The sequence below is a fragment of the Peromyscus leucopus genome, chromosome 1 (genome assembly GCF_004664715.2).
Source record: "Peromyscus leucopus breed LL Stock chromosome 1, UCI_PerLeu_2.1, whole genome shotgun sequence".
NCBI lineage: Eukaryota > Metazoa > Chordata > Mammalia > Rodentia > Cricetidae > Peromyscus > Peromyscus leucopus.
This window is the reverse complement of record NC_051063.1, coordinates 171,595,513-171,608,902: the sequence shown is the minus strand read 5'-3', so window position 1 is coordinate 171,608,902 and position 13,390 is coordinate 171,595,513. Positions and strand designations below refer to the sequence as shown.

Here is a 13,390-nt window from a genome sequence, read left to right as displayed (position 1 = left end):
TGAGTGTCGTGTAAGTCCATCTGTCAGATGAAGGGATTCGAACCATAAGAGGGCTGCATTGTTAGCCTCTATCGCCATCTAACCCTAAAGTCTCAGCACTGACGGAGCGTGCCCCCGTGAAAGTCAAGGGGGCACCTGATATGGCAGCGTGTGCATGTAACCCCAGCATGTGAGAGGTGGAGATAGAATTAGAAGTTTGAGACCGGGGCTGGAGAGATGGTTCAGCGGTTAGGAGCACTGGCTGCTCTTCCAGAGGACCCGGGTTCAATCCCCAGCAACCACATGGCAGCTCACAGCTGCCTGCAGCTCCAGTTCCAGGGCATCTGACTCCTTCACACAGAGTATATACAGGCAAAACACCAGTGCACACTGAATAAATAAAATAGATCTTTTTTGTTTGGTTTTTCGAGACAGGGTTTCTCTGTGTAGCTTTGCGCCTTTCCTGGAACTCACTTGGTAGCCCAGGCTGGCCTCGAACTCACAGAGATCCTCCTGGCTCTGCCTCCCGAGTGCTGGGATTAAAGGTGTGCAACACTACCACCGCCCGGCAATAAAATAGATCTTAAAAAAAAAGTTTAAGACCATCTTCATGCCCTCTCTCACTCTTCAGTCTAGACTGGCCTGGAACTCCCGGTGGTGTGGCCCCTGCCTCTTCTCTCTCCCTGCCCCAGCCCATCCCGCCTGATATTAGGTCCTTCTGATGCTTGAGTCAGCTAGCTTTGGCCCTGCTTCAGCCTCCCCGGGGCTTGATTACAGCCCTAAACCCCAGCTCCCAGCTCCCCTTAGCTCTTGGTGAGCTGCCTGGCATTGATTGTCTCCACTGAGAGCCCATTGCTCTTTACGCCTCAGCTCACGTGATACACCCAGTTGGAAATACTTGAACTCCTAGGTGGAGAACCCAATTCACATACCCATGTTGTGTCGATTAGGTTCCCCCCAAAACTGGGGTTTGAACCCAGTGCCTCACATATTCAAGGTAAACACTCTTCACTGGAACTATGTCCTTAGCTCTTCATTGGGGGTGAGGGGTGGGGTGGGTGGGTATTGTTTCCAGGCAGGGGCTCTACCACTGAGCCACACCCCCAGCCCCTCACTGGGGGACTCTAGGCAGGGGCTCTACCACTGAATTACATTCTCAGCCTGCTTTCTTTCTTTTTTTCTCTTTTTTGAGACAAGGTCTCACTAAGTTGCCTGGACTGGCCTTGAACACACTCCATCCCAGACAGGCCTTGAATTTGGGGATCTTCCTCCCTCAACCTCCTGGGTCACTGAGGTCACAAGCCTGCACCAACTCCTGGCTTTCTAGTTTTTCCAAACCTGCCCTGTGTCAGTGAATCAAATACAAAAAAAAAAATTTGAGGTTGCTGTTCCTCAGCAGCACTAGCCACCTATCGGACCCTTAGTGGCCACCGTGTATGACAATACAGATGTGACTGACTCCAGGGTTATAGGGGGTCTGTGCACAAGGTCCAGGGGCAGAGTTGAGATAAGAGGATACTGGGCAGCTCACCAGCAAAGGGCATCTAGCAAGGTGTGTTAGTTGCGTCCCTTGTTGTGGGACAGAATACTGGAGGGAGAGGAGCTTATCCACAGATGTGGTCCACCATGGCGGGAGAGTCACCGCAGCAGGAAGGTGAGGCAGCTGGTCACGGTGAGGCCACGTTTGGGAAGCGGAGAGAGAAATACTGGTCCTCAGTTGGGTTCCTCCTTTTTCTTCACCCCAGGACCACAGCCTATTGAATGGTTCCTCAAACAGTAGGTAGAGCTCAGCTAACCTAATCTAGACAATCTTCCATAGCCACATCGGGACAGGGAGTGTAGACTGTCCGTTAGCAGCATTCACCACCACAGCAGGTAGCTGAGATTTCGCTGTGTATACACAGGCACGTGTCTGAGCATGCGCACTGGCACGTGAACACGCTCGAACACATGCCCAGCTCACACGTACCGCCATCCCTCCAGAGAGGCTTTGAACACTTATGCCTGGGTCCTACTCCCCTTGGCCTGGTAGCGGTCAGACAGCCAACCCGGCACCTTCGGTGACTCCTGCGAAGTGCCCCGCTCTCCCTAACACGCTGGCTCTGTGTTTTATTTTCTGATATTTTTGACACAGCCTAGGCTGGCCTTGAACTCAGTATGTAGCTGGCGGTGGCCTTGAAATCCTGGTCTTCCGGCCTCCACCTCACGTGCTGGGACCACAGGCATGTGTCCCCGTACCCAGCTCTGATTGTGTCTTACTCTGGTGCCTCACGGCATCCCCATCCCTGCGCTGCGCATTGCTGCTGTCTCTTCTCGAGATGATACATCAGAAGAGGCATGTTGTAGCCGTTGCATGGCTGGTCAGCTCCGTAGACTTAGATAGCAGCGATTCTGTGTTGCTGGTGTTTTTGTCACTAGAGGGTCCAGACTGTCTCAAACTCTTGATCCCAGGTATTGTCCTGTCACTCTTCTGTCCTGGGTTACAGGCAGGGATGGCTGCCTTTTTTTTTTTTTTTTGTCTTTTCCAAGGTAGGGTGTCTTACCGTATAGCTCAGACTGGCCTCAAACTCATGCCCCAGCCTCTGAGGTTCTAGGATTACAGGTGTAAGCTACGACATATGGTACCTACATCTTTCGTTAGGGTTTTGGGCTTTTCCAGGGTGTAAGTAAAGCTGAGTGAGGGGCCATCTCTGGAAGCCTACAAACAGAAAAGGCTCAGCCTCCCTTGTGGGCTGCTAACAGGATGCTCCCATGAGGCACCTCGGTCTGGAAGAGCCTAGAGGCAGGGATTCTGGGAAATGTCAGCCCTCCAGGCTGGAACTGCAACTGTACCGTGGATTGTGGCCGTGGCCCTGTCAGAGAGCAGGTTCCAAAAGTTGATGAGTGGATGAGATAAGCCTCAACATGGGGGAGAACCCTACATTTCTGGCTCATGAAGGGACTGTCTGTTGGAACAGGGGACAAATCCAACAGTCTAGTCAACCCGTGGTGTGTTTCAGAAAAAACGAATAAAAGAGAGTAGAAATCCTATTATGTGTGTCTTTTTGTTAAAGGTTTGATTTATTAATTTTAAGCATCTGTGTGTGTGTCTGTGCTGGGAAAGGTGCTTTCGTCTCCTGAACCATCTCTTCAGCCTTGAACTTGACTTTTCTTTTCTTTTGGTTTTTGAGACAGGGTTTCTCTGTGTAGCCCTGGCTGGAATTCACTCTGTAGCCCAGGCTGGCCTCGAACTCACAGAGATCCACCTGCCTCTGCCTCCCGAGTGCTGGGATCAAAGTCATGCGCCACCACTGCCTGGTGAACTTGGTGATTTATAAGAGCCTGTGATGGCCAAGCAACTGAACTCTGGAGCCAGCCTGACCCATTGTTCCCCAGTTCAGTCTGAGGACACTTGGATGTGCTCTCTCGGCCTGACTGGATTTTAGCCGCGGGGACAACAGCAAACATGGTGCAATCAGAGGCTTGAAGTGTCGTGAACTGGACTTCCTCTCTGGCTGTCCTTGGGCTCCCTGCCATCACTGCCACATTGAGAGGCACAATGGTGATGTGTTTTCTTAGAATCCCCCAGTGAGGGGCTGGGGTGTGGCTCAGTGGTAGAGCCCCTGCCTAGAATCCCCCAGTGAGGGGCTGGGGTGTGGCTCAGTGGTAGAGCCCCTGCCTAGAATCCCCCAGTGAGGGGCTGGGGTGTGGCTCAGTGGTAGAGCCCCTGCCTAGAATCCCCCAGTGAGGGGCTGGGGTGTGGCCCAGTGGTAAAGCCCCTGCCCAGAATCCCCCAGTGAGGGGCCGGGGGGTGTGGCTCAGTGGTAAGATCACCTTCCTAGCAAAGTCAAGGCCTATCCCCACTATTGATACAAAATTGATCAAAGCTTTTGGTATGTTCCCTGGGCTATATTTAAGTTCATTATCTTCCTGCCTCAGTCTCCCAAGCGTTGCGTTTAAAGGTGTACTCTACCAAGCCTTGCTAAAATCTCAAGCTCTGTTACATTTAAGCTATGTGATCTTCAAATTGGCATCTCCCTGTGAGCCTCAAGACCCACCTCCTGAGAGCCAGGATGAGAATGCTAGTGCCTCTTTGTAGACCGGTGAAGCAGATGAGAGTCTGCCTCTCAAAGGTGGGGGGAGGGGTGTGTCATCCTCGCTGGTTCTGAAATACCTAGCTCTCAGCCTTCTGACTGGGGAAGCAGTCTACTCCTGGTGAGGTGTGGCCATGTGACCAGCTCCATCCACGGAGCTGAGAGCGTTAAGTCACTTCTGGGTCACACAGTGTTTAATCATACAGGGGAGGCATTTCTAGGTATTTCCCTTTGGCAAAGAAATGGGCTGATCCATGCCTGGGAGGAGCTGAAACCCGCTTTGGATTATGCTAAACTTGTAGAGCAAAGGAAAGCACCAGCCTGAATGGGTGCTCATTCAGCACATACACACCCCTCCCTCCCAGTGAGACACCCGTGTTGATGTTGGCTTTGACCTTGTGACTCACCTTAGTCCATGGAGTGATTCTAGTGCTTATTTCAACAACAACAACAACCACCTTATATGCACTTGGCTTCCAGTTGTGAGAACATCTGCCAGGGAGCCACTGACGCAGAGGAGTTGCGGAAGTTCATGGAGGAGCCAGTTCTAGATCAAACCAGCTAGAAGGAGAGCTGTCCCAACCAACCTACACGCCCTTAGAAACCAGAATGCTTGTTGTCTTAAGTCTTCGTTTGGGGCTGGTTTGTTACGTGGCGTTGTTGCAGCCCTGGCTGACTCATACACCTTTGTTGTTTTCAGCCCCTGAGATTAGGAAGTTGATACTGTAGCATAAGGTAGCCTGCTCCAGTGGGTGCCAGCGTTAGCACCTGCCGACTAATGGCCACCCTGTAAGTGGCAGCCATCACACTGATTAGTATTTACGGAAACATAGTGTCTGCAGAGCCCTCCTTCCTTTAGAGGTGGCACCCACGGCTCTAAGTGCTTTGCAAGTAGCATTTTCCATCATAAGACAACCCTGAGGTGCTCACTATTAATAGCCACCCGTCAGAGACATGAAAACTGAGGTGAGACACAGAGAGTCGAGTCAAGAGAGGTGACGAAGGCCTTTGGAGTGTGTGACAGACCAGGGTTCAAATAAGGCTTCTCACCTATCCTAGCTGTTTGACTCAGGCGAGTGCCATCCACAATCTGCCTCAGTTTTCCCACCTGTAAAGTGGGATATTATCAATTTCAACTGGGCGGGGTTGTTCACAGCTGTAATCCCAGCATTCTAGAGGGTGAGACAGAGAGTGTGCCTTGAGTTTGAGGCTAGACTGCACTACTTTCGAGACCGTCTCAAACAATAACAGCAAAACAACAAATCAACTTCATGGAACTGTGATCATAGCATGATTATAAAATATAAAATAGGGCCCTGTGGTGATGGCGCACGCCTCTAATCCCAGTACTTGGGAGGCAGAGCCAGGTGGTTCTCTGTGAGTTTGAGGCCAGCCTGGTCTACAAAGCGAGTTCCAGGAAAGGCGCAAAGGTACACAGAGAAACCCTGTCTTGAAAAACCAAAAATAAATAAGTAAATAAAATAAAATATAAAATACTTAGTGTGGGAGATTGGCATGGTACCCCTTAATAGAAAGCAAGGGCTACTTGCTTGTTTTCTTCTTCCTTTTTCTTTCTTTCTTTCTTTCTTTCTTTTTTTTTTTAAACAATTATTTATCTTTATTTTATGTTCTTTGGTGTTTTACCTACATGTGTGTCTGTGTGAGGGTGTCAGAAGCCCTGGAACTGGAATTACAGACAGTTGTGAGCTGCCACGTGGGGGCTGGGAATTGGACCCAGGTCCTCTGGAAGAGCAGCCAGTGCTCCTAACCACTGAGCCATCTCTCCACTCCCTTTTTTGGTTTTTCGAGACAGGGTTTCTCTGTGTAGCCCTGGCTGGAACTCATTCTGTAGACCAGGCTGGCCTTGAACTCACAGAGATCCGCCTGCCTCTGCCTCCCGAGTGCTGGGATTAAAGGTGTGCGCCATCACCGCCTGGCCACTCCTTTTTCTTTTTAAAAGGGTAGGTTCTCATGTAGCCCAGGCTGACCTGCCTCCCCACTCTCACCCCAGTCTCACTGTGTGGCTTTCTGACTGTCCTGGAACTCACGCTGTAGACCAGAGGCTGGCTTCAAACTCGCAGAGATCCACCTGCCTCTGTCTCCCCAGTGCTAGGATTAAAGGTGTGCGCCACTTCAGCCTGGTTCCTTTTTCTGTTTGTTTTTGAGACAGGGTCTGGCTGTGCAACCTGAATCAGGCTGGTCCTGAACTCACGATCATCCTACCTCAGCCTCAGCCTTTGAACTGGGTCCGAGAGGAACGCCAGGACCTCTACTGTTTACACCCACCTTCCCAAGATGCATCTGGTCACAAGGACTGGGGTTTGCTCTGTTCATGTTTTAATTCACGGGCGCCTGGAGAGCTGTAGGCTGAGGACAAATGGGGACCTCAAGGCACACACCCCTTAGCTCTTCACTCACCCCTGCCAGGGGGGTAGGGGGCTGGAAGGCAGTCGGCCCGGCGCAGGAAGTAGAGGTAGGAGGCCGAAGGCACTTCCGCTCCAGTCTTAGTATGGCAGGCGCTCTCGGTAGCACAGCCCCTCGTGGCAAATTTTGTGTTGATAATACCTGTGACGGCATTTCAGAACGGAGTCAGCTTCTTCCCCACCCAGGAGTCTAACGCACACATCCCCGCCCTGCCCCATCATTTCATCGTCCAGGGCTCTGGAACTCCCCCTCATCGCCCATAGTGGGGAAGTGTGGACCTCTATTACACACACACACACACACACACACGCACACACACACACACACACCATCAAAGTCTATGCAGCAGCTCACCAGCCTGCACATTGCCAGCAAAATAGATGCAGTGTGTCTCCGGGCCCACGCAGCGGGCTGCCTGGGTTCCGGGACACGTCTCCTGGAAGGGCGCGATGCAGGAGGGGCACATCAGGCCGTTCTCGGTTCGATTGTTCGGCGGAGCTGTGAATGAAGACGGGGTATAAAGCAGGTTGGAAGAACTGTTACCCCCCCACATCCTCGGCACCTGGGGAACACGGGGTTGGTTGGCGGAGTTTGCAGGTCAGGAAAGGGAGGCCCCGCAGATGTCACAGGGGCAGGCCTGCTGCTGTGGGTTGGGGCGGCACTTACGGGGCACCGAGCCGCGGTTGCAGCCGTCGCTCTGACAACAGTGGGCGTTGGACACCATGTAGTCATTGGGACTCATGGTGGTGGATACGAAGCCTGAGTAGCAGTCTCTGAACTTCATGCAGGCCTTGAAGGTGCTCACTGACTTCCGGCCCTCTGCGGAGACGGGACCGGAATCAATCACTCCCTCCTCTTACCTCCTTATCTCACCACACTCTCTAACAGGGACTCTTTAAACACACACACACACACACACACACACACACACACACACACACACACACACACACACAAAACCACTAGGGCTGGAGAGATGGCTCGTGGCTTAAGAACACTTGCTGCTCTTCTAGAGGACCCAAGTTTGGTTCCCTGCACCCACATCTGGGCGCTTACAACAATCTACAACTGTAGTTCCAGGCATCTGTGGCCCTCTTCTGGCCTCCTTCGGCACACACATGTACATACAAACACAGAGACCTATATACACCTACATATAAAATAACATTTTTGAGACGGGGTCTCACTATGTAGCCCTGGCTTCCCTGGAACTCGCTCTGGAGACCAGGCTGGCCTAGAACTCAGAGACCCACTTGCCTCTGCCTCCCGAGTGCTGGGATTAAAGGCTTGCACCACCACACACACCTGCCTAAAATAAGTACTTTTTTAAAAATAAAGTGTGTGTGTGTGTGTGTGTGTGTGTGTGTGTGTGTGTGTGGCTTCAGGCCTGGAAGTGCTCCTCGGCCTCCTGGTCGGCACCTGAGTTCCACTGGTATGACCCGTCAGCCTCTCCATTCTCTCCAAGCGGAAGAGTTTCCTGAGTTGAGAATGCCATGAAGACTGTGGGAACAGTAGGAAGGAGATGTAAAGATGGTGTTGTCTTTGGGGTAGGAAAGCTAGTCCTCTCTAAACTCTGTGGAGAAGGTTCCACAAAATGCCCTTCTCAGTCGGAGTGGTGGTGGTGGCAGACGCCTTTAATCCCAGCACTCGGGAGGCAGAGGCAGGCGGATCTTCGTGAGTTCGAGGCCAGCCTGGTCTACAGAGTGAGATCCAGGACAGGCTCCAAAGCTACACAGAGAAACCCTGTCTCGAAAAAAACAAAAAAACAAAAAACAACCAAACAAACAATGCCCTTTTCATGTTGATTGACAGGCAGGTCTGTTGGCAGACACAGCAAGAGAAGAATCGTCCAACTTGAGAGGCCACGTTGGCTGTAACATTCCTCTAAAACATCTCGCTGACAGAGTGGCTGTGTGCAGGCTTACACACGTTGTAGTGCAGCTGGGACTTTGGGCTGAAGTTTCATGGTAGGGTCTTACGGAACGCATCAAGGCCCGCAGCTCTGTGCGATTGACCCATGAGGTGTTTCCCGTGGTGATTGAGGCTTTGCCACTGGCAAAACCGGGCAAGCCACAGAGACAGAATTAGAAGAGTTTCAAGTGAAAGAAATGGCCTGCCGTGACGTAGTTAAGTTGCAAAAAGTAGTTTGCATAGTACTTGATGGAGTTAAGGATGGAGCATTTGAACTAGAGCTCAGCTGGGTTGGTGAACGAACTAAAGGAAGACATGAAATTCTTCCAGAAGATGGAAGGCAGGGCCAGGCAGTGACGGCGCACGCCTTTAATCCCAGCACTTGGCAGGCAGAGGCAGGCGGATCTCCGTGAGTCTACAGCCTGGTCTACAGAGTTCAAAGACAGCCAGGGCTACACAGAAAAACCCTGTCTCGAAACCCCCCCCCCCCCAAAAAAAAGAAAGTAAGGGAGGAAGTAGAGAAATATGGGAAACAACGAACCAAATGATGACAATATGTAATTTTGTCTTTCCTTTCTCTGACAGTCCCCTATGACTAGCACCATAGCTTATACATACCGACCAAATTTCATAAAATTTTTGTTTTATATGTATATGTATACACATGTATATGTATGCACACGTGCCCCCAGTGAGTGTGGTAAGAGGCCGGGCCGGCTCCCCGAAGTCAGTTCTTTTCTGCCACCTGTGGGATCAGGCAGAAAACTCCGGTCCCCCACACCAGGGTCTCTACCTGCTGAGCCGTCTCCCTGTAGCAGCCCAGAAAGGCCATATTCACAATGTGCCTAGTGTACAGCGGCTTGTAGGTAGCCCCCTGCTTGTGACCCAGTTCCTTTACCCATTCCACCCAGTCCCCTGTGCTGTGGATGCAAGTTCTTCCCAAGCCGCCTCAGGCTACCCCTGTGTCTCTGTCTCTCCTTCCCCCCCACGTTCTGTTAAACCCGGGACAAATGGCTGAGGTGCCTATTTAACATATCAAAGGGACCTGGCCTCCTGGTTCTCCCAGCATCCCTCAGTCCCTGCCTGTTACAGGCTATGGCTGGCATATCCCACCCTCTACCCTGAACTCTCCAGCCCAGGGGCTTGGCTGCCCTTCCCCCAGAGGCTTTTCCCTATATAGTCCAGACATCTGGGTTACCCCGTCCCTTTTGGACCTCTGGCCTCCTGGCTGCTGCACCTGGTTCCCCTCTCTTCCCTCTTCCTCCCCCTCCCCCTCTCCCACATGGCCCAGCTCAGTCTGGTCACGTCCACTCAGGACTCTCCCAGAAGTCTCTGACTCTCGCTACACTCTCCCTTTATCTACAGTAAACTTTCTCCTCCAGCATACTCAGGAGCCGCCATGTCCTTTCCTTCCCTTTTTATTTCTTTTTTAAAATTTGCCTTCATTGCCGGGCGGTGTTGGCGCACACCTTTAATCCTAGCACTTGGGAGGTAGAGCCAGGCAGATCTCTGAGTTCGAGGCCAGCCTGGTCTACAGAGCGAGATCCAGGACAGGCACCAAAAGTACACAGAGAAACCCTGCCTCGAAAAAACAAAAACGAAAAATTCACCTTCATCATAATATCATCCCCCACACACCATGGTGTCTCCCAATAAAACCCAAGGCACTGGCCTCCATTCTGGCTTACAGGACTCAAATCCCTGATTCTTCCTGGTCACCCTCACCTAACACCGGCTGAGTGGGTCGGATGAAGTCGGCCTTCAATCCTGCCTTCCTTTCACACCTGCTGTCTCTATAGGTACTGTCCTGCCCTCACAGACGGGCTGTCGACATGGCCCAATAGGTAAAGGTGCTTGCCACCAAGTCTCCACACCTCTGCAGCCCGCGTTCTATCTCTGAGACACACAGGGTGGAAAGAGGATTGATTCTACAAGTTGTTCTCTGACACACACACACACACACACACACACACACACACACACACACACACACCACTTTTTTTAATGTTGAAAGAGATCATGGAAAAGCAACATGACCTTCGCTGGTTCCAGCCTTCAGTCCCCCTCCTGGCTGGAAATCACCCCGCCCCCTGTACTCATGCTCTCTTTCCACTGAGAAAGAACACCCACCCCAATGCTCTCCATTTCCTCATCTGAGGTCTGGGGTGCTGTCTTTGATTTAGGCCCGATTCCCCTCTCCCATATACTCCTGGGCCTCCCCATCCTCTTCTCTCCCCTCCCCCTCCATCTCTCCCCTTCCCTCCTCCCCTCCCCTCCACCTCTCCCTCCCTCCTCTCCCTCTCCATATCTTCCCCTCCCTCCTCCCCTCAGCCTCTCTCTTTCTCTCCTCCTACCCCCCCCCCAACCTCCTCCCTCTTCCTCTTGTCTTTTTTTGTCTGTTTTCAAGTCAGGATCTTGTTATATAGCCCAGGCTGGCCTCAGACTCCTGAGTATCATCCTCCTGCTCCTCACCCCTTTCCGACATCCCTGCTTTCTCCGGACGGATTTGCTCCAACCCTCAGAGTCCTCTTCCAGTCAGTTCCCTCCTTTTCTGTTTCCCCCGACCCTAACACCATCTCCCTCCTGCTCCCCAGGCTTCTGCCCTGCCCTCCATTCTGCCCTTTCCTTGTGCTGGAGATGGCTCTTCAGTTAAGAGCATGAAGACCCAAGTTAATCTCACATCATCAGTGCCTCACAACTGCCTGTAACTTTTGCTCCAAGGATCTGACCTTCTCTTCCCACCTCCGCAAGTACTGCGCTTACCTGCGTAATGCCTCCCCTCCATACACATAATTACAAATAACAACAGTTTTGAAAAGAAGACTTTCCCTCCTGCTAGGCTCCTGTGTCCTCTCATCTTTTCCTCACCCAGCTCCCCTCCCCTTCCCCGTTTTATTTTATTTGTATGGATATTTAGTCTACATGTAGGTATGTGCACCACAAGTATGCAGTGCCGGTGGGGGCCAGAAGAGGGCGTCTGATCCCCTGGGACTTTAGTTGCAGACCATTGTGAGCCACCACGTGGGTGCTGGGAATTGAACAGAGGTCTTCTGCAAGAGCAGCCAGTGCTCTTGACTGCTCTGACCATAGCGGTTTTTCCAGCACACCACATTCCTCCCACAACTCACTGTAACCATCTCCCACCTACAGGGTGGTATCTTCTACCATAAAGGTACCCATGCCTTCCCACCCTCTTGGCTGAAACCACACCCTCCTACTTGTGCTGGACTCGCCCACGAGAACCACACATGCGTCTTTGCCGGCTTCACAGGTCTTCATTTTCCCGCTGCAAGTGTGCCCGGAGCCTTTGCACACCTCACAGATTAGAGGGGCCCCTGCAGCAAGGAGAGCAGAGAGCAGGGTGTGTGGTCATGGCTGGGATAAGTCTTCAGACCAGGACTTGGGCTTTGGAGCTCACAGGAGGGATGACTTTGGGGGAGGGGCTAGGGTCTTCCTGGTTTTTCAGGGGTGGAGCCCTGAGGACTGTCCCGGGAATTGCTCCGACTCTGACGAGGAAGCGGTGGCGATGCCAGCGAAGTGGCTTCCAGGGCGGGAAACGACTCCACCACAGAGCCTGTTTTACTTAATAATTACAAGGCTTGGGGACTTGGGACGCCAGGGTCCTCTGAGCAAGCTCAGAGGCAGGGAGGGGTCGTGGCAGAGTTTTCTACAGAGCTTTTGTAAAATTTCAGGTCCGGCTGGTTCTTGGGGTGTGGAACTCGCCTCCCTGGAGGTACCACAGAAGTCTGGTAGCTCAGGCAGGGGTAGCTGACTCTGAGGTCTGTGTCCTAAGGCAAAGCGGGAGAGTGAGGTCTAGACAGATCACTGACATGAATTCCTCGGTCCTGATAGAGGAGGAACCCAGCCACCTGGGTCCCAGGGACAGTGAAGCTGGCTTAGGAGACCTGAGTTCCTCCAAGTCCAGAGAGAAAGGACACCTCTCTCCTTACTAATTAGTTACATTTTAAAGATTTTCTCTTGATAATCAAGCTTTGATCTGGTTTCCCAGAACTCAGATGCCATGTTTCGAGGCCCTTCCTAGGGTCCATCAAGCTTTCTCAGACCCAGGTTTTCTCCTCCTTACTCTCGCATCCTTCATGAATCTGATTTCTCAGGATCTCTCTCTCTCTCTCTCTTTCTCTTTCTTGAGGACCTTGCTCGATGCCCTCTGAGATACCAGGAAGGAGGCAGGGTCCCTTTGTCACTTACCAAGACCCCAGAGGGTGCAGAGCAGTGTGAACGCCAGCAGAAAGGTCCCGTGTCTTCTAGACAGCCTCATGGTGTGTGAACCTGTAGTCCCAGGTCCTCTGCCCTTATAGGAAGCTGGGGAAGGGCGGGTCTGGTCCCACCTTCACCCTGGGGTGAGAAATAGCTGAGGTCAGAACCCATGGCAGTCCTCCACAGCCTCCGGCTTGGAGCCATGGAGCCAGCATCCACAAGAGAACTGAACATCTTGGACGCCACCCCTTCCTGCACCAGGACCTAAGGTCTCTAGATTCCCAGTGTCTTCTTCCACCTGGACCCAGAAGGTCACTTATGTCCCGCCCCCCCCCCCCCCCCCCCGTTTTTTGGTCACAAAGCTTAAGGTTGGAGTTGGGCCACTTGATTCCCTGCGGGTGCAGAGCAAGTTCGGAGACTGGCACCCCCTCTTCCCTTTTTCCCAAGGAGGCATCCAGCGTGGGTTGGATCCTAACCTGGGAGTGCCCAGCATGTCTAGGCCCGTCCTGCGGGGGCTGGGCACCTTGTCAACTTTTCCTTTCCCTTTCGTGTGCCTGCCTCACACTCAACTCACTCTTCTGTATTTGAGCTGTGTCCAGCTCCAACCCCGCCCAGGGATGTGCCCCTGGGTCTTGAGGGGACTGAACAGAAGAAGCCTGTCAGCGGCCAGAAATGGGCTAGGATGGAGAGAGACGCTCACAGAGCGTTGGGAAACCAAAGCATTTGTGGGAGCCTGCTAGCCTGTGCGCGTGAGCGCGTGTATATGGTGCATATTGTTTTTCTTT

General features: G+C 52.3%; 1 protein-coding gene across 2 annotated transcripts; it reads right to left on the bottom strand.

The window, feature by feature from the left end:
• Window positions 1–6,367: 6,367 nt before the first annotated feature.
• LOC114709844 (phospholipase A2 inhibitor and LY6/PLAUR domain containing) lies at window positions 6,368–12,913 on the bottom strand. Of its 2 annotated transcripts, XM_028893821.2 has the most exons (5): window positions 12,597–12,906; window positions 11,606–11,722; window positions 7,143–7,295; window positions 6,831–6,974; window positions 6,368–6,617 (listed from the first exon to the last, which is right to left on the bottom strand). In XM_028893821.2, the coding sequence occupies exons 1-5, from the start codon at window positions 12,664–12,666 to the stop codon at window positions 6,463–6,465; spliced, it is 639 nt and encodes a 212-aa protein (XP_028749654.1). In that variant the 5' UTR covers window positions 12,667–12,906; the 3' UTR covers window positions 6,368–6,462. The 2 variants fall into 2 exon arrangements, with proteins under 2 accessions (XP_028749654.1, XP_037057407.1); XM_037201512.1 differs by lacking the exon at window positions 11,606–11,722 and having other exon boundaries at window positions 12,597–12,913.
• Between the last annotated feature and the right edge of the window lie 477 nt (window positions 12,914–13,390).